This window comes from Exophiala oligosperma (assembly GCF_000835515.1).
Source record: "Exophiala oligosperma strain CBS 72588 unplaced genomic scaffold supercont1.11, whole genome shotgun sequence".
Taxonomy (NCBI): domain Eukaryota; kingdom Fungi; phylum Ascomycota; class Eurotiomycetes; order Chaetothyriales; family Herpotrichiellaceae; genus Exophiala; species Exophiala oligosperma.
Window position 1 is genome coordinate 276,397 of NW_015622828.1, and position 25,282 is coordinate 301,678.

Sequence of the window (25,282 nt, forward strand, 5' to 3'; positions counted from 1 at the left end):
TAATTACTCTTCTATACGCTACTCTCACACTGTCTCAGGCTTGCTATGAAGAATGAGTGTAAACGTAGGTATCGTGTTCTCGAAGCCAACACACGAAGTACTATATTCTATTTACTACACATACGTCTTCGTTTGCTTTATTGATGAGTACGTCTATCACTGCAGAATCCATGTGACGTCGCACTCAAGTAGTAAGTACTCCGGTAATGCATTCACCTCTTGGTCTCTCAACAAAAAAAAAAGGCTCGAAACCCCCAGCCTCGTCGAACAACAAGCGTGATCTACCAGTATATCGATCAACATCTCAACTTGAGATCGTTTCCGACCCCCTCCCAAAAAGAATTGGTCGCCATCATCGTCGTACTCGTGCCTTTGAAACTCTCACGAACCGGTTCGATCGTCAAGAAAAGTGGCTGAGAGCCTACTCGTAGGCTGGCGGATAAGCTCCGCCGCCGTGAGTCCCTGATCAGCGTTGACGCCAGATAGACTCCATCGGTACAGTACAACCTTTGCGCCAAAAGTGGAAGAACCGACAATCATGGCGCGCTACCAGGCGCACATCAACGCTGATCCAAAGCGCGGGGGTTTTGTTGATCGGATCATCGAACGGCTTTGCGGCCATCGCAACACATACCACCAGCACAAAATGTAGAAAAGCCACGAAGCGCGTTAGCAAAAACCATGTCCTTACGCAGGCACACACGCGCAACGATGAAAAATCAGCCCAAAAGAAAATTTTGCAGTCTTAAATTGATGAATCCAATATCATTTCGTCGTACTAAAAAGTGGCTTGCTGTGCCTTATTGCTTTCCTGCATTTCAAAGATATAACAACTCCAATTCGTATGACATGTAAAAAGCCTGCTCGACGCAAAGGACAGGACAGTCCCACTCACTTTAACCTCGTCGACTTCGTGACGTAGAACGAGCCAACTCATCGGTGCTTTCAGGATCTGTCGGCGGAGCTGGGGAGTATGATTTTTTCTGTTTGTGGTTTTTGTCACACCAAAAAAGTACGTACATACTGCGAAGAACCTTCCCAATCAATTCATGTTGTAAAAGAACGTAGGAAAAATCGGGTGTAGTAAGGAACGGATAGTCTCGCTCGGGGACTGGTGATGTAGTTTATTATTCCTCCATCCTGAACATTTCTTCATCCTCCATGGCAATGTCCTTGTCCTCTTCATTCTCCCGGTAGCTGCGTTCGTCCGAGAGGTTTTGGGTCAAAGTCGGGGGATGCATCTGCAACAAAGGATTATATACGTTGGTCAATGTACTGTCAGACGATTTGCTGTTGAAGGACTGGTACTGTTGTGGCAATGGTGGTACAGGCGGGACATCGGCACCTAAATAGGTCGGTTTTGTGCGAGGTGTCCCGTTGAAGGTAAGGCCTGCGGTGGCTGCAGCAAGACTGCCATCATCGGTTCCCGATGTGCTAGGGCGGAAGTCCACCCCGGAAAATCTTTGTGGCGGCAGGCCCGGCGACAAAACGCTCTCGGTGTAGGAGCTTGACGGAATCGATCTGTATGAGCGTGAGAAACCATTGCTGCTGACACTGAAGCGCTTGGCGTCAGGAACAGGGTAGGCGGCTTCGCTCATGGGCGGCGGTGTGGTCTCAACAGAGCTGACGTCGTCGTGCATTTCAGAAGAGGAGAAGCCTGGAGAAGCCGAAGATCCTTCACTAGGGTCGATGACCGCTGCTTCAAGATCGGATGGGGTCAATGGCGATCCCTCCGAAGTCATGTTGCACAGCACGGACGCGGCTTCTAGCAATTGAACCTGCTGATGCTTAGAAATAAGCAGCTTAGACGTAATCGCCCATGCTGGATCATGTTCCCATCTAGATTCTGTCAGTACAAGTAGTGTGGAAAGTCCAGGTCAACCGTACAGATGCTTGGTGAGGCAACTGCTGTGCTTGTAACCCTTGCCACAGGTGTCGCAGCGCAGCTCAGATGCTGACTTCTTGCCATCGCCTTTGATCAAGTATGACCCTTCACTAGCTCTTCTGTTTCTATTTTTGGTACTCGTGTTTTTGGAAGACGAGGCCTGGTCCTCATCTTGTGAGTTGTCCTCGAGGGCTTCATTGTCTTGGCCACTGCGACTCCCGGAGCCACCATTGAAGTACGAGTGCATACTCGGTCTGGCACTCATACTTTGTGACTCCATTGTCTTTCTTGAGCCCAAACTTCTTCGGTGGGTTTGGAACGGCATGACTGACGCGTCACCTTGTTCTCTCAATGCCGCAGCGATAGCGGCCTGTGCAGTGGTTGAAGTATTGACGCTCTTTCGACGATTGACTCGATGGGAGGGGTTTGTAGGCGCTAAGGAGATAGAATGAGAATGTTGTCTTGTCGTGTTAGACGAGGGCCTTGAGAAGCTGCCCGAGGCAGGACGAGAAGATGGTTGTTCCTTTGTTTAGAACTAGAGTCAGCACGGGCTTCAGGTCGAGAATGGGTCATCCGTGACTTTTTTTTTGTGCTCACCTTTGAAGAAGCCATTGTAAACAGAATAATGGAGGAAGTTATCAGACGACTCCCGAGTCCAAAACTTTTTGGTAGTCTCGAAACTTGAGAGCCGTCAGGAGATGGCAGCAGTCAAGGCGAATTGTTTGGTGGGGGGGGAGATTCGGGCATGCACCGGCGAATCGATTGAACGCGAGGGGCTTTGTTGGGGAGTCGTGATTGTCTCGTGGTGCGAATGGATTGTGTAGCGACTCGAGCCGACAGTGATTGAGTGTTGGTAGGCCGGTGGTTGGATGCGTTGGAAAGAGAGATGAGATGTTCAGGAACCAGAAGTGTTGGAATGTGTGAACCGTGGATGTAGGAGTGTGGGAGTGCGGAACAGGCACAGGCTGGAATGTCTATGAGTGTGAACTGTCCACTGTGGCTGTGGAGAGCGAACGACTGAAAGAGGAGCTGCGAGTTGGACACTTTTTTTTTTCTGGACAAGGGCCAAAATTGAATCGTCCACCTTCTTTCGTCCAGGCTAAACTCGTTCCGCTGTCTTCTGACCTCTCGCTGCCTCTGTGCCTTTGACTGGTTCCTTGCTTCGTTAGCTGCGGGGTCAGCCCGTGCCTGGGCCTAAGCGTCTGCAGGAAATTAATTATCGTGGCTCTGTCCCAGGCGAGTCTATTGGCGAGTGTCTCAACAACGAGAGCGCCAGGAGAGATTTGATCTTGTGTGCGCGCGATAAGCAAGCGCAGGTCTCGGACGAGTGTACGTGGTGACAAACAGGGGAAGTAGAATGCGCGTCGGGATTATGTACGAGTACAATACAAATTCAGTTCATCGAAGGAATGGTGGAATGCAACCCCATCGACCATCAACCGCCAGATGCCGATGACCACGGGGTTCGAGTTGATGATGGGATCACGGCGAACATGGACATGACCAGGGCTTGTTACTCCGTAGGACAACAAGCATACGAGGCATGGGGGCGTTTTTTGGAGTATCGAGACATGGTCACGGGTCAGGCAAACCAGGCCACAACACGCCGTCAGTCTCGCTTCGTACCTGACTAAAACATTTCCTTGCCAAAACAATTGCGGCCCCCTCACGAAGAATCGTATCGGCTCGTCAAGAGGCCTGTTTCATCATGATTATTATTGTCAACGTAAACTAGAGACGACAAATCCGAGATCTACGATGCCCGTCGATTATTCACATACAGACTACACTCAAATACCGGTACAGACAAGGATGCGAGGGAACGGACCTCGTCCGCGCCATGCGAGGAGCTGGAGAAGTACTCCGTAGTACCAGTGATAGATGATACTCGGGCCAGCCGCGCCAGCCCAAAAGGTGTCAAGGTATCGCTCAATCGCTCTCCCCACGGTTACTCCGAGTGGCAATGATGAGCACAATTGCGCTGGGCCACCCTCCCGGTACCTCTTTGACTCCGCGAATCAGCACAAAGTCGACGAGTGTTCTAGCTACGAGTCCATATGTCTATTGGTGGCCAACTGTTCTATGCGATGGCCCGAGCGAGAGCCATGCTTCAGGGAGAACTTAGAGCCACGCATTCTGGACGCGGCGCCGTGGGAAAGACAAATCGAGTACGAAAGTAGATCGCAACGCATGCGGCACGGCAGAGTTCGATGTCGTGGCTCTTGAGGTTGTGTGGAGAAGGATAAGACCGACGTGTCGAACCAAGAGACCAGGTTTGCCACCAACAGGTACCTAGATATGCATTGTATGCGAACAGCTGCAGTAAGGTACGCGCCAACGCCTCCAGCACCCCAAAGCTCGTACCCATGAAAGCACCGGGCCAGTATTCTGACTGGCGGCTGCTCTGGTCGCCTGATAGCGGCGCGAGGCAACAAAATCACGCACTTGTCGAGCCCACAATTCCGTCATCGGATTGACCTGTGCATAGATACGACCTGGTCCGGTGGCCTCCCAATAGTGCTGCACAGCATCCATCGTGCCCCTTCAGCTTATGACCTTGGTCAGCATCGACTTTAACCTGCGTCATCGGTCCAATGTCTCTTCGCAATATCCATACGAGTATGGAGTATGAGTACTCGTACACGTACATCCCGTACGAGATATACTCAAGCTGGATAAGATGGATAATCACCCCGTAAAAGAGGCCGCCGCGCCGGAGACTCTCTGGTCCAATGTCTGACAGGAGAGGAAATGTTTACAACAGTGCACCCGGACATCGGCCTATTATTGTTATTTTCAAACTTTCTTCCAGAAGGACAATCCTTTCCCAGTCGTCCGGCTCTCCCAGCGACTATCACTTGCTGATCCTCCGGAACAATTTTTTTTTGTTTTGGACCTTCAGAGACATGAGGCCTGTCACTGCCGCTTTCTGAGCCACAGAGAAAGGGACCCAAAACCGGTATTCAAATGTCAAGCCGAAGTCTATGGTCCACGCCTTGTGCTTCCCCCTCTTCGGGCTCCTCTGTGCCCACAAAAAGTAGCAGATGCGAAAGCGAAAGGACAGGACAGCCATCCTGAATTCGATCGTGTTACACTAAAGAGCGGGGTTTCAGACGAGCCCTGGTTTGGTTAGATTCCCCCAGTTGTGGCAACCTACTAGGCATGTTTCTGTGAAGGGCGGGTACGGGAGAGCATAACTAGTATGGAGTACCATGTCTCGGGGTTACTGGGCTATGGACGGATAAAATCGTGAATCGGGGGTAATAATAATCTGGTACAGCGCTCGATCTGCCAGCAACTGGAAAAAAAAGTATGAGGATTGAAATAAAAAAATTAGTAGATCGAACGGGTGCCATCCAATGCAGACTTTGGCTGAGGTCTCTGCCGATGTCGGTCCTTTTTTTTTTTGAGCGGCGCCTGCTTTACAAAGCCCCTTGGTTATCTCCTCTATCAAGCAGGGTTCTATCGCAGAACTGATAACGCGTTGACAGCTGGGCCCCCCCTGTCATTCGTTTTTTGGCATCCCGAGGTAAGAACTTATCGGCAGTGGGTTGTGCCGAGAGAACTTGATATGTGTGTGTGTGTGTGTGTGTGTGTGTGTGTGTGTGTGTGTGTGTGTGTCTGTACTGTACGCGTAGTTGTCTAATCCTTTCGCAACTACTCGTTTTTCCTCAAGACGATAAATGATCCGATTACCAATAATGGGATGTGATGTGTGAGGGCCGCTTCGGCCCAGAAGGGACTTGACTGGAGGTTGTTAGCTCTTCCAAGGCTGGCCAAGTCAACCTTTGCAGTTCCTGAGAACGAACAAAGTACAAATTTGGGGATTACGGGGCCCAGTACGGATACTCCGTACGCATACAAAAAAACTTATAGTTGTGTGAACCACGGAGCATGCAGCCGCGCTTCGATTTGTTTCTCAGAGGGCTTCAAATAACAACATCCTCCTCGCAGTCGGTGCGACTACTCCTGGCTTTTCTTAGAACACTGGTACTGATCGGCCTTAGTTTACGGACGAAGACCCTTCTTGTATCTTATTCCGACAAACTATACTCCGTATCATTGTGCTGTATGCATAAAATAGCACCGAGTACAGGACGACGCTGGTCCTTTGTGTGGATGCCCTCTGAAGCCCGCTCGCTATGCACGTTCTCGGCTCACCTTCCACATTCCATTCTATGCCTGGTTGGTCTCCTGGAATAAGAAGCCTAGGGAGCCCTTTTTCCAACACCTTCGTCACGGCGGCAATGAGATTCTTTCCCCGGGCATAACTAGTTCAGCCCTTTTAGGCTCGTCGCCTACAAGATTATGATCGGGTCTTTGTGGATGACCGAGTACTCGCCAATGATCAATTGAAGGTCAATGAACGCAAACCTGAACGGCGGCTAACCGGGTGCCCGAGTGACCAACACCGTTGTATTTGAACTTTTGCTCATGAATTAATTTATTATTGAGCTGGTGGTATCTGAGTACGGAGTATGGTCAAGGCCGTCGAGTAGTCCAAAAGACACATATGGAGAGAAAAGATATATCCAAGATTCTCATATCCCTATCCAACTAAACCATTCTTCAATCCAATGGTTGCTATTCCAAGTAAGATGGATTCGACCTTCTGCAGCAACGCTACACATTTCCCATCGAATCTCAACGCGCTAGTATGAACGACCGGAGAGATCCTCTTTGACTTTTGCATTCACGTACCGAACCCGAGGCCATCCAAGGACCTTTTTGAAATTCCAGATCACCGTTCGCAGCTCTTGCCTAAAGAGCCTGTCCATGTGTGATGGCTGGATGATGTGCTAGATCGGGTCTGTTCAGTTCGGGGCTCGTCAAGTATCGTTCGCTCTTGGGACTTTGGCTGTACTTTGAGCTCGCGCCACCTGGACTCTGTACAGTGGTGACCTGGGACTGGAAGGGTGATGATATGGCGAGGTGCATCTTCGGTGTTTCGACCATGTCATTCTGCTTGGCACCCTTGCGGACATTGTAAGGCGGGAGAGTGTCACGTTTGGAGCCCAAGAAGAATGATCGGTAGTGGCTGCGTCGGCTGGGCGGTTTGGGAGTCGAGGCCTCAACATCAGCTCTGTGAGATGCGACTGCACCATGAGACCGGACTTGACGAGCAGTGAGATGTGCCTTTTTGTCCCTAAACACAAAACTCTGTGCTAGGTCAGTATTTCATTCCTGCGAAAACCAAAGCCCAAACGCCAATAAGCAAGCTTACCGCAAGGAGGTTGACGGGTCCCATGACCAGCACGATGATGCCGGAAGCAATGACAAGTCGCCAGAATGGCAATCCCAAACTCTCTTGACTGGTTGCTTGTTTGTTGAGATTACCTAAGATACTGTTTCCGAGGAATATCATGGCGATACCTAGCATGATGAAGCTCGATCGAGGACTGAAGAGAGGCCAATTGCGCGAGATGTAGCCCTTGAAGAGTGGAAGTTCTGTCACGATCAGAAAGCCTAGAGGAACCGTCAGCATCTTGTATAGCTTGTGACCGCAATCAACATACCGCTCATCACTATCCTGATGATGTGTTCGCAGGCATCGAAGAAGAAAAATTTGGACACAATGAAGGTCTTGACCAGCATGACTGAGCTTGCAGCCATTACACTGAGTAAGGCAATTATGTTCACAGCTCGAATGACATTGAGCACGACGTAACCAGCGCCGAGCAGAGATTTTCCAAAGAACAGCATCTTTGGGAAGGTGTAAGTAATCAGGACGAAAGTTGACTTTTGAGCTTGCGAAATTGTTGCGGTACTAAATATTGAAATAGGTCGAAGTGCGAGTTTGAGATATCAAGGGAAATCGAAGTTGACAAGGAGAGATGGCCCTAGTCAAAGGTGCCTGCTTAAGGAGGACAATAGTAGGATCAAAAGCATTGAACGGCTGCAACAACATCAATAGAACTGAATAGGGGAGAGTGAAGGTGAACAGGAATGGGAAACGATTGTGCATTTTGAGGGTGAGGCAGCCATGAACCACTTCTTCTATTGTCCTCTTGACTCTTCGTTGGTCTCGACAAAGCCGTCATACTCACACGGCAATAGACATCTATTAAGCGCGCGAACAATGGTGAGGCTGTAGTATATGCGTCGGGCATCGCGCGAGCCAGACGTGCTAATTGGTGACATGCACCAATTGTCTGAGAATCTTTGCGAAAAAGTTTCAGAGAAGATGCTGCAATGGCCTTTTGCCACCTTCGAAATCGATCACTACTCGTCAGGAAGGATTCGACATATCGTTTCCTCAGGCTTGGAGTAGGTGAAAGAAATGAATGGCTAGGATCCAACGGTGTTGAGGCTCTCCATGAATCTGAAACGCGCCTCGGAGCAGTTCACATGCCCCTCATTGCCGCCAAGTTCATTTGTAGCATCGACATTGTCGCATCCAATCGAATATATCATGCAAACGATTCAATGAAGAAAACACTTTGCTTTATTTCTGGTCGATATTGACAGTCTTGATTTTCCGATGTGAAGGAAGATCCAAATTCTGAGGCAGATCAATATTGCTGTCTGGTACGTATACTTCGCAGTAAACTATTACGGTCGACTAACCTAACTCAGGTGCACTTCCTCACCTCGAATTTATTCGAAGGCAGAAAAGAGCAAGCACTGAAGCGGATTGACTCTGTTATCTGACCAAAGTGACCCTTTTGTTTCCCCTCAACGGCACTTATACGACCTAGCACTACTCATACCCTTCCGGTCGCTATCCTGTGTACTCTCAACTGTCTGTTCGCTGCATATCGAAGTCTACTTCTCGTCTCAATACTTGTCGAGACGCAAACATGACTCGAGGCAATCAGCGGGACAAGGCTCGCGAAAAGAACATGAAAGAGCAAGCTGGACAGGTGCGTACGATGTACCAAAAAACAAAGAATGCGATACGAAGATTTTGTATACACCACGATCCTACGATAGGGTGGCTGACTTAACGGGGCGGCAACAGAAAAAGAAGAACACACAAACCGGGACCGAGTTTCAGCGGGCGAAAGAGGCGCAGGCTGCCATTATGCGAGAAAAGCAAGCAAAAGGTGGGTTTCCTTTCACGTCAACTTGAGTATCTGAAGTGAGAACTGACCGCATGTGCAGCCGAAGCAGCGAAAAAGACAACAGATGCAGCCTCGACGAAGAAGAAATGACATGAGCCATGAAGTTGTCTCATGACAGCAACGTATAGAAAACACCATCATCCCAACATGCGGCAATCTCATCGATACAGCTCGCACCCGTTTTGTAAAGCGTTAGCAGGGAGTTTACGGGAGGCGCATTCTCACTACAGACAACCGCAGAAACTCAGGACTGGAATTGGCTACCACTCGTAGATGTTCACGTTCAGAGCTTTGAGGGGCCGTACTAATACGTCTCATTTCTTGTGTGTTAGTCTTCTTTCGATCCTCCATCGTGTTTAGTCTTTTCCTCATTGTCTTGTGAAGCAGTATTGCCCAAGATTTTGTGTGACCTACCAGGGATAAGTCACAGGGATAAGTCGAGGCAGTTGGACATCGCTTCTTGTCTGCCCACTTTCGCTCCGTTAATTCCGTCAAAAGAACGTTAAGTGATGCTCCTGCTTCAGCTGTCGGCTTTGATAATCTTGAAAGTGATTGCCCTATGATTCGAAGTAGAGATCTGCGGCGTGCTAGACTGGGATACAAGCCCTCCAAGCAAGTGTGCTGACTAACCGGAGTTTTGTTGTTGCGTCCCGAGACGACGTGTCTCCTATACATTTCCTCAAGTTGACACTTTAACATTGACATCCTCGTTTAACACTCAATCTGATGTGCATGGCCCATGATCAAATGAAGGCGTAACGGTGATCATCGCGTTTTTGGAGAGTTCGATGCCTATTTTGTTCAGTATGAGTTGGATACAAAGGTAAACGTTTCCCGCGCTGCTTCACACCCCATGCAAGATCAAAAACAAAAACACGGGCAGAAAGAAACTCATGAAATTTGAACCCCATCAGTGTCAAGCCTTTCTGGCCTCTCTTGTTCACATTCATACTACCCCGGGCCATCAACTATTACCGAGTGGTCAAGACGGCCGTCAGGACGAGACCTCCACCGAGACCGTTGCCACAAAAGACCGGCTACGGCCTCAACGCCCTGTTCGTGTCGACATGTATCTTCTTCTACCTTTCGCTACCCTTCAGGGGCAACGTCGAGGACCACAACATCTTTGTCGTCACACAATCTCGATTCGCCATGCCGACGGACGCGTTGTTCTCACGACTGGCCATGCTCCGTGAGCACGGCACGTTGACGCCGGTCGACGAAGCTCTTCGATCGAAATTTACTTCTCCAGCGTACGTGTCACGACGAGCCCAGAAGTTGAAACCCCCCCCCCCCCCCCGGGACTTTTACTGACCGTTGTCCCTTCAAAGTCTCCGCCGGATCTATCTCCGCTTCGGACCGTCGACGCTCTTGAACTGCACCTTTTGCCACGCCGACGACACCTTTTCCTACCTCCTCTACCACTACCCGATCAACGTGTTGCTGCCTCACCTCTTCCACATCTTTTGTCTGGGGTTCGCGACCTCGGAGACCATTTGTGGCTACGAATCCAGCCGGTGGCGAGGACGGGTTTTGCTCTGCGCACTGGCGCTCGCCTCGGTCGACGTCGCCGTGACGACGACGTATTCGCCACTCACAGACCCAAGCACCCCCGCGCCGGGAGGCATCTTCTGGCTGGCGTCGACGCTGCGCTGTCTGTGTTTGTGCCTCTTTGACGTCGCCGTGGCCTTGCTCATCTACGCCAGCGCGACGGGGAGGTTCCTCCTCTTCAGCGCCCCGGCGGCAGCGGACCCGGAACTGGCCCGTCGACGGATGGAAGAGGCCATCACCAAGGCGAACCTGTCCCTCCAGCTCTCCCAGACCAACCTGCGCGCCTACACCATCGCCCGCAACGCGACCGTGCGCAGCGCCACGCTCAAGGCCACCGACGACGAGTACTGGCGGAGCGTCGTCAGCGTGGAGGGATCACAGGGCCTTGTTGTTGGCGGCGGCAACGTGTTCGATGATGAACAAGTCCAGGCCGCAATCTCGAGAGCCTACGGTTCCGGCTCTATGAATATCGAACAAATGAGAAAAGAAGCAGATGTTTATGTCAAGAACGTTACGAGAGGACTAGACCCGACAAGATAGATACACAGGTAGCTAGATACCCGTACGAGTAGAGTTCTTGCAGATAGACTTTGGCCAACGGACATCTATCTATCTTACTGTAAGATTGTATATTTTTGAGATGTTACATTCATAATGGTCGTAATATTCGTACATAACAATCCAAGTCTTGATGGTTGGCGACTTATTTAATCGTCCGGCTCGTCCTTGATGATGATACACTCATCATCATCCTTCTCTCGCTTGATGAACCCCTTTTCCTCAACCCGTCGTCCGTTGTGACCCATGACCTCGTCCGCAAATACAACCGTCTCGACTCCGGCAGGGACTCTCTCCTCCTCGCCCTCGGGCAAGGCATCGATGTCGATCTCGGCACCGATCAGACTCTTCAAGATGACTTCAGCGCCGGCCTTGCTCATAATCATGTTCTTCTCTTTGCACCTCTCGTCACAAATACACTCGGTACACCCTTCGAGACAATGACACGCCGCCACGCGCTGCACGGCCCTCTCGAGCAACATGTCGATAAACTCAAACGCCTTCGCTGCGATGCCCGACCCTGCGGCTCCTCCCTTTGCGTCGTAGAAGGTCAGTCGTGCAGGGCGTTTCCGCTGGGTTTCCTTCTTCGCAAATTCCTTGAGCGCGTTCTTGCATTCGGTCCGCACGTCACCAGGCATGCTCACCACGAACTGCGGCATGAGGCTCATGAGCGCATGTTCCGCCGCGTGGATGCCGGCCGCGAGGTTGAGTCGTTTGTCCTTCAGGATCTGCAGGGCGTATTTCGGAACGTCCAGCCACAGGCCACGTGAGTAGATGATGACGGGCGGGTTATCGACCGCGACGGCGTCCAGGATACGACGTTTCTGATCGATCTTGAAGAATCCGAACACGACGGCCTTGACCTTTATTTTGCCAAAGAAGGCCTTTGTCAACGACTTCTCGCTCACGCGGCGGACCTGCTCCGTCTCGATGGGGTCGACGTCAGTAAAGTCTCGCTGCTGCGTCGTCCAGTCTACTTTGACAAGCTGGACCCGGGCGATCTTCCTCTCGGGCGAGAACTCTTTGACCATGTACGTCCGCCCCTGGTGCAAAAAGATACCACCGTCGTAGAGGGTGAAGAAGGCGCGGGAGGCCTCGACTTCTTCGAGAACAATATTGCGCCCATGCGAGATGTCGATCACGGCGAAGTGCTCGTCTTCGGTGTCGCGGATGGCCACGCATTTCGAGGGCAAAGGCCGAAACCGCTCGTTACAGTGATAGAAGCCCAAGGGATCATAACTGAGCCGCTCAGTGCATATTTCCGGCAGCATTTTTCCGAGGAATTTGACGTCTTCATCTGGCTTGATTGGCATCTCGTACGCCGCACACTGCATGTGTCCTTCGACCACGAGTTCATTCTGCAGGTCGACTTGGAGTTCGCAATTGGGTTTGGTGAAGATCTCATCTGGGTTCTGCATGTAGTACTGGTCGACGGGAAAACAATCTCCCACAAGGACGGAGAGGGAGTCTCGATTACGTCGCCCGGCTCGACCACTTTGTTGTCGCAGGTTAGCAATGGTGTAAGGGAACCCCATTGTGACGACCGCGTCGAGAGAGCCGATGTCGACGCCAAGTTCTAGAGCGGTTGTCGCGATTATGCCCATGAGCTTGCCACCGAACATTTCTGATTCGATCCGACGACGGTCTTGAGCCGAATAACCGCCACGGTAACCCATGACGAGAGCCGCACACTCTGGTCTTTCGAGGTTGGTGAACTCGGCTTTTACGGCGGCCAGGAGCACCTCACACTGCTTTCGTATACGACAAAAGGCAATGGTTCGGACACCACGCAGAATGAGTTGGCAAACTAGTCGAGCTGTCTCTGCAAATGTATCCCCTCGACCGGACGAGGGGTCACCTGGGTCCTTGTACGGTGTATTCCAGCAGACGAATTCTTTCCGCCCGGATGGAGATCCGTCAAAATCAGTCGGCTTCACCTTGTCTACACCGAAAATAGTTTTCATATGCTCTTCAGGATTCGCCACCGTAGCTGAACAAGAGATAAACTTGACCTTGCGGTTTCCCACCGCTGCGCATATTCTTCGTAGTCGGCGCATTATGAAAGCCACATGGGCGCCAAACAGTCCATTGTAAACGTGCAATTCGTCCACGACAACATATTTCAGGTTCTGAAGGAATGTCCGCCAACCGCTTTCTTGCGGTAGAATAGTGATGTGCAGCATATCTGGATTGGTAAATATGATTCTGCCTTCATCCCGTATGGAATTTCTCGCGTTCATTGGGGTGTCTCCATCAAAGGTTTCCACAATGGTATGCTCGAGGCCAGGTATGTATCCCAGGAGCTCCTTCATGCTTCTTCGCTGATCTTGCGCGAGAGCCTTCGTTGGAAATATGTACATGCCGCGGCTTTCGGGGTCCTTTTCGAGCTCATGAAGCATGGGAATTTGGTAGATCAAGGATTTGCCGGAGCTTGTAGAGGTGGAGACAATGACATGATGTCCATCATGCAAGTTGTTTATAGCCTCAGCCTGATGCGAATAAAGTTGAGTTATACCCTTGTTGTTGTAGAGGGCATTGACCAGATTTTGAGACAACCGAAAGTTAAGGTCTCCGTAAATGGCGGGCTGCGGATCGAAAACACGATGGCCATCCGGTACAATCTGTTGAGTGTACCATTCAAGTTCGGTGATTTCTTGTACGATCTCTGAGATTGATTTCCGATCTTTGGGAATGGTTTTTGGCAAGCCATTGGTATCAGGAGCAGGCGTAGTGGCTCTACTGGAAGAAGGAACAGGTATGTACTGTTGCTTCAGTTCCATGATTTTCTCCGTGGCATCTGTCCGCTCCTCGGCGCATTGATTGAGGAAGGCATTTACGGCAGAAGTGAATTTCAAATTGCGCTTTTCGATCAGCTTCAACATCGACTTTTGGCTGAAAACGGGCATCTTTAGATCTTCATTTCGTAGCTTTTGGGTGGCCTTGGTTGGTTCTCCTGTCTTTGGATCGATCACTTGTCGCTTGAGGTCTCCATCGACGAACTCAAAAAGGAGTAACTCTTTGGGTGTCCCTGACTGCTCGTCGCGACCATTTTCATCTTCCGCCAATGATCTGAAGTGATCTGCTCTGCCACCCTTGATTCCGTCTTCCTCGCCCATGATTGTAACCATCAAGTGCTCTTCGTCGACATAGACGAAGTTGATGGCCCGGGGTATTATAGCTTTCACCTGCGCCACATCTTCTTCTTTCAACGGTCTTTTTATGTGTCCCTCCACTGCAGACTTTATGTTGTCCCATGTAGTGGCAAAGTGCTTGCGAGTACAGCAGAACGTGTAGACAACGTTCAAGGCTTTGTGTAGCAAATTCAGATACTTGAAGTGCTCAGGCCAGGGTATGTCTGACTCAACAAGATTAGAAGAGGAGCCTTTTCGGACCAAAGTTGGTTTGGAGTTAGCTTTCGTCCTTCGTGGCTTTGGTCCACCATCATGGGTTTTGGTAGGCACCGTTGTGGTTGTCTTTGTGGTAATTGTGTCTGCGGTAGTTGGGGTGTTGGGAGTACTGTCGGACTGTGTCGCCTGCGACTCGTCTTCCTGCGTCCTGTGCTTTCGCTTGCGATTGACAGGCTGGCGCGACACAGTCGCCGCCTGCAATTTAGCCATTCTACATGTCGTGCAAAGAGGCAAAGAAGAGCGCAGCCTGTTGGCGAAAGTCCGCGGCAAGAAATCTTGTCGTCATTGTCACGATCCAATAACGCGGTGGACACTTTACGCGCCAGTCATGCTGCATCGGGATGGAGATGACGCCGCTCTGTGCTCACTCCTAAATAGGATACTAGGCACGGATTTTTGACGAGGCTTCATGACCAGCATACTTACAATCAACTACGAGGGTTTAATAGTATGGTATGTAACATATATGATTATGTATCTGGGTTAGGGCTGAGATAGTAGTGTATACGGCACTATCCGATGCAGCCCTCGATCAACTAGGGGCCACGGTAACTGTTTATCTTGGTTGTAGCCGAATATAGAAGGGAAGAAAGTAACAATTGTCTTGCGAGTGATCTCAACCAATCGGTATACCAGTCCTGCAGTGTCTTTTGCGGAAGTGTTCCATGAACAAATTGACCATAAGCCAGCTTTCCTTCGGGCAGCAACATACAGGATCTACTCATCTTTAGCTCGATCTCGATCAAACTTTCTCGCTATGAACACAATCGACCCCATTTTTTGCTTCATGTGTCGTGGCGCCCAATGTGTTGTTGCCCATAGCAATCTGTTTGTTCACCTTCATCGATGTCTTCCACGCTGGTCGAGAAGACATGTAGTAATCGTCAATCTGCTCAAGTGTAAGACGCGCCGTCTCTGGCACGAATAGGAAGACGAGGATGAACCAGACGACGGTAATTCCGAAGTAGAAGTAGCCCACATTGGTTCCCATATCACCATAATCATTGTTGAGCATGTACGGTGTCCAGAAAGTGGCGCCGAACTGAAATATCTGGTAGAAGAACGTCGTATTAGCCTGCCCGTAGGTGCGCAAGCGGACAGAGTGTAATTCTGCAGAGGTAAGCCATGCAGCCGGCGCAAAGCCGCCGCCAAAGACGAATGCCCAGATGCACAAGAAGGCGACGAGTACGCGCTGCGACTGGGGGTTGTTGGGGCCTAGTGCACTGCTGACGGCGGAGAAGATCAGCATACAACTCGCCATAGCAGCAAAGGCGCATAACATGGAGAACCGCCGTCCTCCGTACTCCAGAACCACAGGACCAAGCAGGGCGCCAGCAAATATGCACAAGCCGATGATCACATTGATCAAGTACGGGTTGGTAATGCCCAGGCCGTGGAGAAAAAGAGCCGCATACGGAGCCACAAGGTTGATGCCGGTCAGGGAGACTCCAAGGAGGCATATCGTCGAAGCAAATGTCCGTCGGATATCATGTGAATGATAGATCTCCGTCCAAGACGTTGTTGCGCTCGCAGCTCTTTCGATCTCGATATATTCTTTCACCGACTGGACCTGTGCGGTGATCTCGGCTGAGCTGGGATCCTTTTTGTAAAATTGGGCGAATGACGTCCGTGCTGCTTCCTCTCTATCTTTGGTCATGAGCCAGTACGGCGACTCCGGAAACATCATGGTTCCTGCTGCAAGTATGATACCGAGCGGAATCTGGCAGATGATAGGGGTTTTCCATTGCCAGTTGTTGGTGGCAGCAAGATGCGAAGATCCGGCGCAGACGGCGGCAGCAGCAACGTTGCCTAAAGTGAGACCGTAGTTGTACATGCCCAGGATCAAGCCTCGTTGGCTCGCTACTATACATTCTGTCCCATAAACGAGAGAGGATGCAAGTAGCTGACCGATGCCCACGCCACTGATGCACTTGAAAACCATGTAATGCAAAAAGTTGCTACTAGTGCCCAACATGCCAGCTGCCCCGATTATGACAATGGCAGAAGCAAGTTGCATGGTTCCGCGTCGCCCAATGTAGTGACCTGTGATGCCTGCGAGGACTCCGCCGACGCCTGTGAAGATAGAAACCACATTGGTCAGCGACTGCCGCAACACGCTCAACTGGCAAACTTCCATCGGCGCACCAGTTGGGCCAGGGACCATCTGGCAAGTGCCAAAGGCGTTATTGAATGTGGGCATGATCAAGACGACTCCTTGGTAGCCCAGATCAAAGTTGGCAATCCATGACGCAAAGGAGATCCAGATGGCAAAGAATATCATGAAGAATGTCGCCTTCTGCGCTGGAGCCCTTTCAGCCCCAGCGTGCTCGTTGGTGTTGTCCTTTGTAACAACAACATCGGGTCTGTTGACCGTATTGTCATTGGGCTCCTCAATTTTGCTCGATGCCATCCTAGGACTATTCAGTAAGAACAAGAAATGAGGTTAAGGTCGATCTGGACCCCGCGCCTAAATCGAAATTGTGATTGTAGATGTAGATGAGATAGGTAACAACTTGCCAATACCTGGTATCATGAGGTGGATTATAAATTAGATATACCTACTTTAAGTTTCTCTTCAGCGTCGTGGCAGGGGGATTGTGGGACCATTGAAGCTTCAATAAGCTTATCACAGAGCTCTTAGCTATTCTTCAGTCTCTACCGTGGGACTACAGTCTGGGGATACCAGAATCTGTGGGGAGAAGAAGATAGCATTGGAGATGGGTCGTTGGAATGAAGCAGTCCGTTGGGATCGTACTCTACCCGTGAAGGTTTGTGGTCGCTGCGATTTCGTATCAATTTTGCCGCCCGTGCTAAAGTCACACCGGAGGCTAGTGAAAGTCGAAGAGGCGAGACTGTACTACGAAACCGTGGGCAGCGGACCTCTAATCCTTTGTGTCCATGGCGGCAATGGATCTGGGGACATCTGGCAAGGGCTTGCTGAAGGGCTCAAAGGTCAATACAAGGTCGTGTACTATGACCGTAGAGGCTTTTCTCGCAGTATCTTGACCGGCGAACAAGACTACGAACACCGCCTCGAAATCGACGCCGACGATGCTCGAAAGTTGATTGAGCATCTTGCTGACAACGGCGACCCCAAGGCCACAGTCATAGGCAACAGTTCTGGGGCGATTGTATCATTGGCACTCTTGACACGACACCCATCCGTCATCAAGAACCTAATCCCTCATGAACCGCCAGCGTTGGCTCTGCTCCCGGACCGAGAAGAATTGTTCGCTCGCCAACAAGGTCTCTACGAGATCTATCGTAGCGGTGGGGTCATACCAGCAATGAAGGATTTTTTCGACTTCATAAAGTATGGAGAGGAGGGCGAAATGAGACTCTCGGGTCTCAAAAAAGCCAGTGACCCTCTTCTGCTGTACAACATCATGTACTGGTTTGAACGGGAGATTTTGCCCTATCCCATGCACGAGTGGGATGTGGCACTCATTGAGAAACAGAAGCACCTCTTGATCCTCGCCAATGGAGAGCTATCGCACCCCGAAGCCCTCCAGTTCCGGGCCAACAAGGTGTTGGCTGAGAAGCTGGACTTGAAATTGACTATGTTCCCCGGAGCCCACACGGGTTTTGCTTCCCATCCGGAGGAATTTGCGTCTGTATTGTTGCGAATGGTTGCGGAGCACGATAGTCTGGCCAAGCAATGTTGAAGACTGAGAAATTGAAGCGCTGCGAGGGGTATTGTCGATCAGACTTTGATCTCTCCATGGGGAGTCAGGCAAGTAGGAGGAGGAGTGACACATCTTGGCCTGCTGTTTGATGCCCATACCAAAGTAGGATCTAGAGTCGTGGAGTGGTAATACACCTGACATTGAAAGGGTGAGGATAGGTGAAAAATGGACAGTCCATATAGATACTCAGTCCAATCAATAAAAGCGGCACTCTCATGTCGAGACCCTAGCCAATCGATGACGTTCTACGCGTAAAGTGCTTTTTACGCGTCATCACGTGATGCATCATGCATTTCGATATCCCGTACGGAGTATGTCAACGGCGAGTACCCCGTTCCAGAGCTACCTTTTCCTTGGAAAGTATGATTCCAGGGATTAAATTCTGCCCCGGAATGTTTGACACCTGGGAAAAACGTCTAAATGTCTTCTATCGAAAGAATGTGAAGCACTCGGGCGACAAATCATTCATCTTGAGTTTAGGCATTGTATTTGCAAATCTCCTTGCTGGCCTAGAGGATACAAACTGACACGGTATATCAAGAGAAACTGTACAAGAGCCAATTCAGTATGTTTGGAAATCTTCCAGGCGACCACGGTGCTCGTTAGTATAAGCCGGATTAAATCGCGGCGTGGTGGGACCAAATGTGGTGGTATTCACGAGAGGCTCGTACACCTGAATCCCTTCGATAGCCCAATACGCGCCAGAAAAGGCAGGGGGGTTGTTCGACACATATTCGGAGCACGTCGGGGCCAAAGAAGCGCACTCGCTCGTGTTCCACAATCCATCAATCCATGGACCACAGAAAGCCGTGTTGAAGATCGGCTTGAGGTTGAAAAAGTGGTCATCGAAGGATGAGCTGTTGACGCTGGGGACGAACTTTGCTTCCGGTGGACCCCATTGACTACCATTGTATTGAGGGTGAGGGTTCGGTGAGCCCGACAGAATATCTTGGAGTATGCTGTCGCGTGGAAATGACCAGATGTTGATCGCATCGCTCGTGAACTCCGTGACAACCACGCCGCCACCCTGGGCATTGTACTCGGCACCATAATTCTTCCAAGATGCATTGGCTGTGCAACCAGTCGTTCCGCCACTGTCAAGATTGCAGTCCAGGTTGGTGAATGTGCCAGCCATCTGCGTGTTGCCCGCATATGCGCTGGTCAAGTTGGCAACAAAAACCCCCTTTTTGGTGTGCAGAGCCATTGTGCTGACATTCCGGTTATTTATACCCTCGATTATATCTATCTCGCCTGCGCTGGGCCAGTCCGCGCCCTGCCCGAGGAGCCAGAAAGCGGGCCATGTGCCGCAGCCGCAAGGCATATGGCGGATGTCTGCCACGATGAGGGAATGATTAAATGTATCCTGTCCTTCGAGTCGTACACTTGGTCGCCTGTTTGGAGTGATAGTTTGATGGTCAACACCAAGGTAAACAGGGTCAGATTCGTCGTTGTTGGAGCTTTGAAATCCCGCCAAACCAGTGCTGTTTGCGTCGGTTAGATCGACGTATTTGGCGAAACTGTTGGAAGGGTCATGATTGGAGAAAAAGTCGAAATTCTGATAAAAACCTGGCCCTGTGTAATTCTTGACCATGATGTACGCAGGCACGAGTGGATCGATGGCTTGAGAGATATCGAAGGATAGAAGAGCAAACAACCCCGCTGTACTCTTGATGGAAATCATATTGGATCGGGATTTTGTTCTCAACCTGGTATACTTGGGCGTTGACAGTATCAGTGGTCTCCATGTCGAGACAATCTGGAATCGCAAAGAATATATCCCATATGGCCGATGTGACCGACCAACGGACATAGGCAGCACCACTGAGGACGACAGTGATAGGCTGCCTGCCTCATCACTCCAGTGATACGGGATCAAAGAGTCAGCATCGAAGCTTGCAGTCCAAAGAAAGCCACCATAATTCAGGGGTGTTCATGCATGCTTGTTGTTGTGGAACAGTGTCGTAGACAAAGAGCCATCCGATGTATAGTTAATGACCATGCAGAGAATCACATAGACAACGCACCTCGCCCATCTTCTCAGCAACCAGCGGTGGGAAAGGGGCCAACATTGGGCATATCCCAGGGATCAGATGTCTCGTGAACTGTCATCGCATATTGACCCTAACGATATCTGAAGTGCATGAGGGTACTTGAAAAAGGTTGAGGTGCGAAAGATCCCACGTTCAGCAGTAACACTGCTCGATAGATTCCATAGAGTATTAGTGATAGCATCGGTCTATCTTAACCTCTCATGGCGGTTAAATTAGACAGTCAGGGTGAAGAGCGAAGATGTCATGTCAGTCAGAAATGAATTGGTGAACCCGACCTTTGCTAGACGTATGCCTGCCTAGGTACCTCTCTAGTCTCTACTTACGGTAGAACCAGAGACCGCAAATCATGATCGCCGAGACATGTGATGGTGATTGCAGATAAGTTTCATTATCTGAGGTTGATTTGGAAAGGTGGTTGATGGTCGGAGGTCAAATGGAAGGTTATGGACAAGAATTGGATGGTGGAGTCGCGTAGAATTATTTATTCGCGTACTGCGTATTTACATTCCACTCAACACCTCAACGACACTAACATGTTCCAAAGACGACAACCTCTACGACAAGCCACCACTTCATCATTGCTGAACAATGGCGCCTTCAGCTATAACCCAATCCCTAGCCGCCCTCCTCCCAACATATGCGAACAATTTCCCACCTCAATTAACCCACCTCGCTGAATCACTCCTCGCTCAATCGCACCAGCGCGCCTCACACCTGAAGCCAGAAGAAGAAATAGCCCGCGCCTACGCATGCAGCGAGATCGCATGTAAACGGCTCCGGGCGCAGTGCCGTCTGCCGGCGGCCAAGAGCTCCAGCGCGCCCTGCAAACCGACAGTATACAAGAAACTCGTCACATTTCTCCAACGAGTCCTCGACGAAGAGTCCGCGCTGCAGCAGCAAACGCCCAAGTCCACACCGGGCGGCGGTAGAAAGAGGACCGCGGATGGACAGTTCAAGAATAATAAGATCAACCCGGCCGCTGCTGTTGGCTCCTCTGAACCAAGCACGCCGTCCAAGACCAAGACAGGACGCAACAACAACAACACACCAAACGGGGGATTCGTAGGCAAGATCAAAGCCTCCAGCGCCGGTAAATCCAGATCCTCGGAGAACAACGAAGCACCGTCATGGCTCATGCCATCGATCCGTAAATTATGTCGGCTGTTCTCAACGCCTTTGCTCGCTCCGCACGTCTACACGGGGACTTGTGTCATCCTTCGCCTGGCTGGGATGTGGCCACGACCCGAGGACGCCGCCGACAACCTAGAAGACGAGGAGGAATTCAAACAAAATGTCACGGGCCTCATGGTAGCATTATACCTCATGACACTGACTCGCATGAAGACCGGCAAGATGACCACGACCGTGTACAAGTCGACGTGCTCGCGGGCGGTGGCGGAGATCGAATACGCCGCCGGCACCGAGGGAGTCGAAGCCTGGATCCGCCGCATCAATCGCGAAGGGTACTGTGGTCAGCAGGATTGGTGGGTCAGCGTCCCCGAGGCTGTGTTTGCTTTCGATCCGTCCAAAACTGCGTGCATGGTGGATGATGATGATGACGACGACAAAGAGGACGCCATCGAAGACGACGACGTACTGGTGTCCCGCCAGCGGCGATGGAGACCAGGGAGATCTGCAGCGGCGGCGGATGACGAGGACGATGAGGACGAGGAAGACCCCAATGGTGTCCTCCTTCCCGGCCTGCACACAATGATGCAGGATGCAGTGGATTTTCTGAGTGAGGAGCGAACCAGAGAATACGAGGCTTGGAAGAAGGCTTTGCTCAGGAAACTGGATAGATTGGACAAGGTTCCTGCTGGAAAAGAGGCGAGAGCGCTTGCTGTACATTAAGTACACGGACACACTGTACTCACGACCGCTATGATTGAGGATGAAATGAGTCTCGCCGCCCGTCATACGTCCTCTGTTTTTTATACATTCCTTTACCTGCGGCCGCTCATTCCGACACTCCGTCGTAATCTTCCAACCTAGAAAGTTGGCAGGCACTCTTCTATGTAATTTTCGCAACAATTGCTGTCGTATTGATTATCTAAAAGGGGGTATCACTTTCCGAATAACAAGTACATTGGGAAAAACCAGGCCTCACTCAGCGTCACGCATTCCCACGACAGGCCTGCAGCAATCTGGCAAATACTCGCTTCTCGCATCGATCGAAGGGCGAGGAAATGTCCCCAACAAGCTCACAAGTACAAAAACCTTGAACGTAGCTTGTCATCGTCGCTACCAACCGCGACCTCTGCCTCTACCACCGCGGAACCCACCTCGACCCCGGCCACCCCCACCACCACCGCCGCGCCAACCGCCACGACCGCGACCACCGCCGCCACCGCCTCCCCGACTTCGACTGTGATACGCAATGGATTGTGCGCTCTCAGCCCTGGGGCCCTGTTGCATTCTGAATTCTCTCTCCTCCTCGCTAATGTCGAATTTGTTCTCAATGCCAACCAACTCACAGAATGTGCTGGTTTGAGGATTCGTCAGCTCGCGAGGCATTTCATTAGGTCCGATTTCGAGACTTGGGTCGTAGACCGGTGCGGTGATACTGAAGTTCTCCGGTACATCCAGCTTGCCAACATCGACAATATGCTTTTGAATCCACTTTTCTTCTTCGAGAATTCTGTCGCGATAGTACGTGTCTCCACGATTGACTGGCACCTTGTCGCTTGGGTTACCACCTAGTTGGAGCTCCGGAGAAAAAACGCGCTGAATTGCGAGCCATTCCGGATCGTAGGACAACTTCAGAGGTCTTGTGATAGCTTCGTCAGGTGCGGTCGTGGACTTGATCTCCATGAGCTGGAGAAATTCCTGGAACGGTTCACATTTGCCCAGGGCAAGAAACTCGGTCTTTTGGTTAAAGATGTCTTCCGGAAACGGTAGTGGTGGAGATACTTCAAGCTTTTCTTCCTGTATGAAGTTGCTAGATAGTGCGGCAAGTTGAGCTCGCATCTCCTCCGACACCTCATTTTCCGACGGCACTACTGTCGCAGACTGAGTAGATATCGTGTGGGCACTATCAGAAGCTGCAGGAGGCGACGGTGGAATGTAGTTCTCGGCTACCACGTTAGGAGAGGCATGTTGCGGGTCTTTTGTAGTTGTTGGCGGTTCAGGAGAAGCTTGAATTGCGCCATTGTCCAGTCTCGCGCTTGAAGCGAACGGTGTTGCTTCTTGATTTAGCTTGACGCCGCCGGCCTCGCTTTTGTCAGAAGAAGTCGGAGACATTAGTGGCGAGCCATGATTTCCGCCAATGGTTGACTTGAGTGCAGCAATCTGGGGAATCGACACAGAATCGGGATTCTGATCATTGGTGACCAGCACTGATTCATCGTCGTCGCTCATGTCGATATCGATAGCATCAGGGTTGTCGATGACCGTACTGGAAGCACCCATTGCGGTGTCTCTGCTTCTACTTTCTCGGTCACCTGCAGTGTGAATGCCTGTATGAGAGCCTTCTCGACGTATTATCTCTTCATCGGACGTAGTTTCAAGTCTTTGGCGCTTTGTTGGTCTGGAGAATCCACAACCGTCCAAGTTGGATATTGGCATATACGCGTCATCGACGTCGTGACTAGGTTGGTGGTGGGTAGTTGAAATGATCTTGCGATCGAGGCCGTCATCGGTGACTTCGTTGAATGTTTCTTCAAAGGTGTACTGAGGACCCTTAGAAGCGCCAGCCTTGGCCATTGCGACTTTTCTATTCTCGATCTGCTGTAGAAGATCATCTTTCTCCTTGGCAGCTGCAACCTCAGCGGCTGCATGAAAACCTTGCCAGGCTGACACCTGTGGACGATCCTGCGCTAGAGGTCCTCGATGGCTATTTCCATTAGTCTCTGTCACTTTACTCAGACAATCTTCTTCGTGATCGAGTATGGCCACAAATTTGGTGTGAAGATGTGCTGAGAACCAATGAGGTGGTCGCAACCGGTCCAAGCACTGTCTAGCGGCTACGCTGCCTAGTCTGCCATTTCTTGAGTCTTCACCGAAGCCCTTCTTGTTTCTGAAAAGCCATTGATAGTCACCGTGCATCTCAATACCTTGAGGCCAATCATGCGACAAACCTATATCGACCTGGGTTCGTAGAGCCAACAGCTTTCTGACGTCTATTTCCCGCACATGGTATATGCTCCCTGTCTCCTCTCGATTGTAAGGGAGTCGTTCAAAGTGAGGTTTGCGGTAGTCGTACCCTTTCCAAATTCCGGTTAGGCCAGCAATGCGCAACGGACCCAGGCGAATAACGTTGGCAGCTCCAAGGTAATAAATGTTAGGGGCCACCCATCCTCCATAGTAGAGCTCGAAGAGATGATTGCTTGCTTCGTGATTACCTCCGATGAAAATGGTCAAGTATGGTGCGGTTCTTGCTCCACTATAATACTCGTGAAAGTCGGCCATTTTCCGGTATTTTTGAGGCATCGAGGTGACATTCAAGTCATGTTGGTTCCTTACGGCCTAGAAGACGTGAGCCAGCAGATCCGATACAAAAGGTGGCATACAGACCTGAAAGTCCCCACCAATAATGAGCAGATCGACACCATCCCACCCTTTCACTCGGCAGGCTTCTTCTATCGAAGCATAAATAGCATGAAGTGTCCCATGTCCCTTTATTTTGACAGCCAGTCAGCTAAGAGTGCCCACTGTTGATGCTGCAGGTTACTTACACAGCCCTCTATCGCGACCCTAACCCCTCGTTCCATCATCGTATGGTCAGTCGCCATTGAGGGGGACAAATGTGAAGTTGTAGAGTCAGTGAATACTTGGCGAAGGGTTTGCCCAAATCAATAGGGAGTCAACAGAAGCCTGAAGTGTCTTGGATGGGCAGTCATTTGCATGTAGACAGATCGCATCAGAAGAAATGCATCTTTTCCAATAGCCCGACTAGTAGTTTGAAGTTCAGAACTTGCTGTCCATGACATTGCATGGGTGTGAGTTACTGGTAAAGATTGACATCGCATGCGAAGATGTCCTAAAGTGGTTTTACTTAAGCGACAATAAGGTGGGAAGTCGTGCCGATTGGCTTGGCACGTTAACGTGCTGCTTTAACACAGTTCTGCTGCAGTCACCGCGC

General features: G+C 50.7%; 9 protein-coding genes across 9 annotated transcripts; 3 read left to right on the top strand and 6 right to left on the bottom strand.

Annotated features, from left to right (window-relative positions):
- Positions 1-715: 715 nt before the first annotated feature.
- On the bottom strand, positions 716-2,912 carry PV06_09810 (uncharacterized protein). The gene is made up of 3 exons (XM_016411287.1): positions 2,483-2,912; positions 1,888-2,408; positions 716-1,839 (listed from the first exon to the last, which is right to left on the bottom strand). Exons 1-3 carry the CDS (start codon positions 2,495-2,497, stop codon positions 1,128-1,130), a joined length of 1,248 nt encoding a protein of 415 aa, XP_016258041.1. The 5' UTR covers positions 2,498-2,912; the 3' UTR covers positions 716-1,127.
- Positions 2,913-6,436: 3,524 nt separating this feature from the next.
- PV06_09811 (uncharacterized protein) lies at positions 6,437-7,827 on the bottom strand. Its single transcript, XM_016411288.1, has 3 exons — positions 7,402-7,827; positions 7,110-7,351; positions 6,437-7,045 (listed from the first exon to the last, which is right to left on the bottom strand). Exons 1-3 carry the CDS (start codon positions 7,586-7,588, stop codon positions 6,647-6,649), a joined length of 828 nt encoding a protein of 275 aa, XP_016258042.1. The 5' UTR covers positions 7,589-7,827; the 3' UTR covers positions 6,437-6,646.
- A 686-nt stretch (positions 7,828-8,513) lies between these two features.
- PV06_09812 (uncharacterized protein) lies at positions 8,514-9,391 on the top strand. The gene is made up of 3 exons (XM_016411289.1): positions 8,514-8,748; positions 8,847-8,931; positions 8,990-9,391. Exons 1-3 carry the CDS (start codon positions 8,686-8,688, stop codon positions 9,037-9,039), a joined length of 198 nt encoding a protein of 65 aa, XP_016258043.1. The 5' UTR covers positions 8,514-8,685; the 3' UTR covers positions 9,040-9,391.
- Positions 9,392-9,677: 286 nt separating this feature from the next.
- Positions 9,678-11,125, top strand: PV06_09813 (uncharacterized protein). Its single transcript, XM_016411290.1, has 3 exons — positions 9,678-9,772; positions 9,864-10,202; positions 10,281-11,125. The coding sequence occupies exons 1-3, from the start codon at positions 9,738-9,740 to the stop codon at positions 11,038-11,040; spliced, it is 1,134 nt and encodes a 377-aa protein (XP_016258044.1). The 5' UTR covers positions 9,678-9,737; the 3' UTR covers positions 11,041-11,125.
- On the bottom strand, positions 11,068-14,718 carry PV06_09814 (uncharacterized protein). The gene has a single exon (XM_016411291.1). It carries the CDS (start codon positions 14,673-14,675, stop codon positions 11,208-11,210), a length of 3,468 nt encoding a protein of 1,155 aa, XP_016258045.1. The 5' UTR covers positions 14,676-14,718; the 3' UTR covers positions 11,068-11,207.
- Positions 14,719-15,207: 489 nt separating this feature from the next.
- PV06_09815 (uncharacterized protein) lies at positions 15,208-16,875 on the bottom strand (the record flags this gene model as incomplete). Its single annotated transcript, XM_016411292.1, has 1 exon — positions 15,208-16,875. The coding sequence occupies one exon, from the start codon at positions 16,873-16,875 to the stop codon at positions 15,208-15,210; it is 1,668 nt and encodes a 555-aa protein (XP_016258046.1).
- Positions 16,876-18,650: 1,775 nt separating this feature from the next.
- PV06_09816 (uncharacterized protein) lies at positions 18,651-20,606 on the bottom strand. Its single transcript, XM_016411293.1, has one exon. It carries the CDS (start codon positions 19,959-19,961, stop codon positions 18,714-18,716), a length of 1,248 nt encoding a protein of 415 aa, XP_016258047.1. The 5' UTR covers positions 19,962-20,606; the 3' UTR covers positions 18,651-18,713.
- Positions 20,607-20,730: 124 nt separating this feature from the next.
- PV06_09817 (uncharacterized protein) lies at positions 20,731-22,154 on the top strand. The gene has a single exon (XM_016411294.1). The coding sequence runs from the start codon at positions 20,791-20,793 to the stop codon at positions 22,051-22,053; it is 1,263 nt and encodes a 420-aa protein (XP_016258048.1). The 5' UTR covers positions 20,731-20,790; the 3' UTR covers positions 22,054-22,154.
- A 91-nt stretch (positions 22,155-22,245) lies between these two features.
- PV06_09818 (uncharacterized protein) lies at positions 22,246-25,142 on the bottom strand. The gene is made up of 3 exons (XM_016411295.1): positions 24,876-25,142; positions 24,715-24,816; positions 22,246-24,666 (listed from the first exon to the last, which is right to left on the bottom strand). The coding sequence occupies exons 1-3, from the start codon at positions 24,930-24,932 to the stop codon at positions 22,444-22,446; spliced, it is 2,382 nt and encodes a 793-aa protein (XP_016258049.1). The 5' UTR covers positions 24,933-25,142; the 3' UTR covers positions 22,246-22,443.
- Positions 25,143-25,282: the final 140 nt, after the last annotated feature.

Coding starts and splice junctions, on each gene's coding strand:
- PV06_09810 (XM_016411287.1), bottom strand. Junction 1,840..1,887: donor AGTTGCCTCACCAAGCATCT/GTACGGTTGACC, acceptor GACAGAATCTAG/ATGGGAACATGATCCAGCAT.
- PV06_09811 (XM_016411288.1), bottom strand. CDS start 7,588: ATGCTGTTCTTTGGAAAATCTCTGCTCGGCGCTGGTTACGTCGTGCTC. Junction 7,352..7,401: donor CATCAGGATAGTGATGAGCG/GTATGTTGATTG, acceptor CGGTTCCTCTAG/GCTTTCTGATCGTGACAGAA. Junction 7,046..7,109: donor GACCCGTCAACCTCCTTGCG/GTAAGCTTGCTT, acceptor GACCTAGCACAG/AGTTTTGTGTTTAGGGACAA.
- PV06_09812 (XM_016411289.1), top strand. CDS start 8,686: ATGACTCGAGGCAATCAGCGGGACAAGGCTCGCGAAAAGAACATGAAA. Junction 8,749..8,846: donor TGAAAGAGCAAGCTGGACAG/GTGCGTACGATG, acceptor GGGCGGCAACAG/AAAAAGAAGAACACACAAAC. Junction 8,932..8,989: donor GCGAGAAAAGCAAGCAAAAG/GTGGGTTTCCTT, acceptor CCGCATGTGCAG/CCGAAGCAGCGAAAAAGACA.
- PV06_09813 (XM_016411290.1), top strand. CDS start 9,738: ATGCCTATTTTGTTCAGTATGAGTTGGATACAAAG. Junction 9,773..9,863: donor AGTATGAGTTGGATACAAAG/GTAAACGTTTCC, acceptor GAACCCCATCAG/TGTCAAGCCTTTCTGGCCTC. Junction 10,203..10,280: donor TCGAAATTTACTTCTCCAGC/GTACGTGTCACG, acceptor GTCCCTTCAAAG/TCTCCGCCGGATCTATCTCC.
- PV06_09814 (XM_016411291.1), bottom strand. CDS start 14,675: ATGGCTAAATTGCAGGCGGCGACTGTGTCGCGCCAGCCTGTCAATCGC.
- PV06_09816 (XM_016411293.1), bottom strand. CDS start 19,961: ATGTCCGTTGGTCGGTCACATCGGCCATATGGGATATATTCTTTGCGA.
- PV06_09817 (XM_016411294.1), top strand. CDS start 20,791: ATGGCGCCTTCAGCTATAACCCAATCCCTAGCCGCCCTCCTCCCAACA.
- PV06_09818 (XM_016411295.1), bottom strand. CDS start 24,932: ATGGCGACTGACCATACGATGATGGAACGAGGGGTTAGGGTCGCGATA. Junction 24,817..24,875: donor GGGTCGCGATAGAGGGCTGT/GTAAGTAACCTG, acceptor GTCAAAATAAAG/GGACATGGGACACTTCATGC. Junction 24,667..24,714: donor TTATTGGTGGGGACTTTCAG/GTCTGTATGCCA, acceptor CACGTCTTCTAG/GCCGTAAGGAACCAACATGA.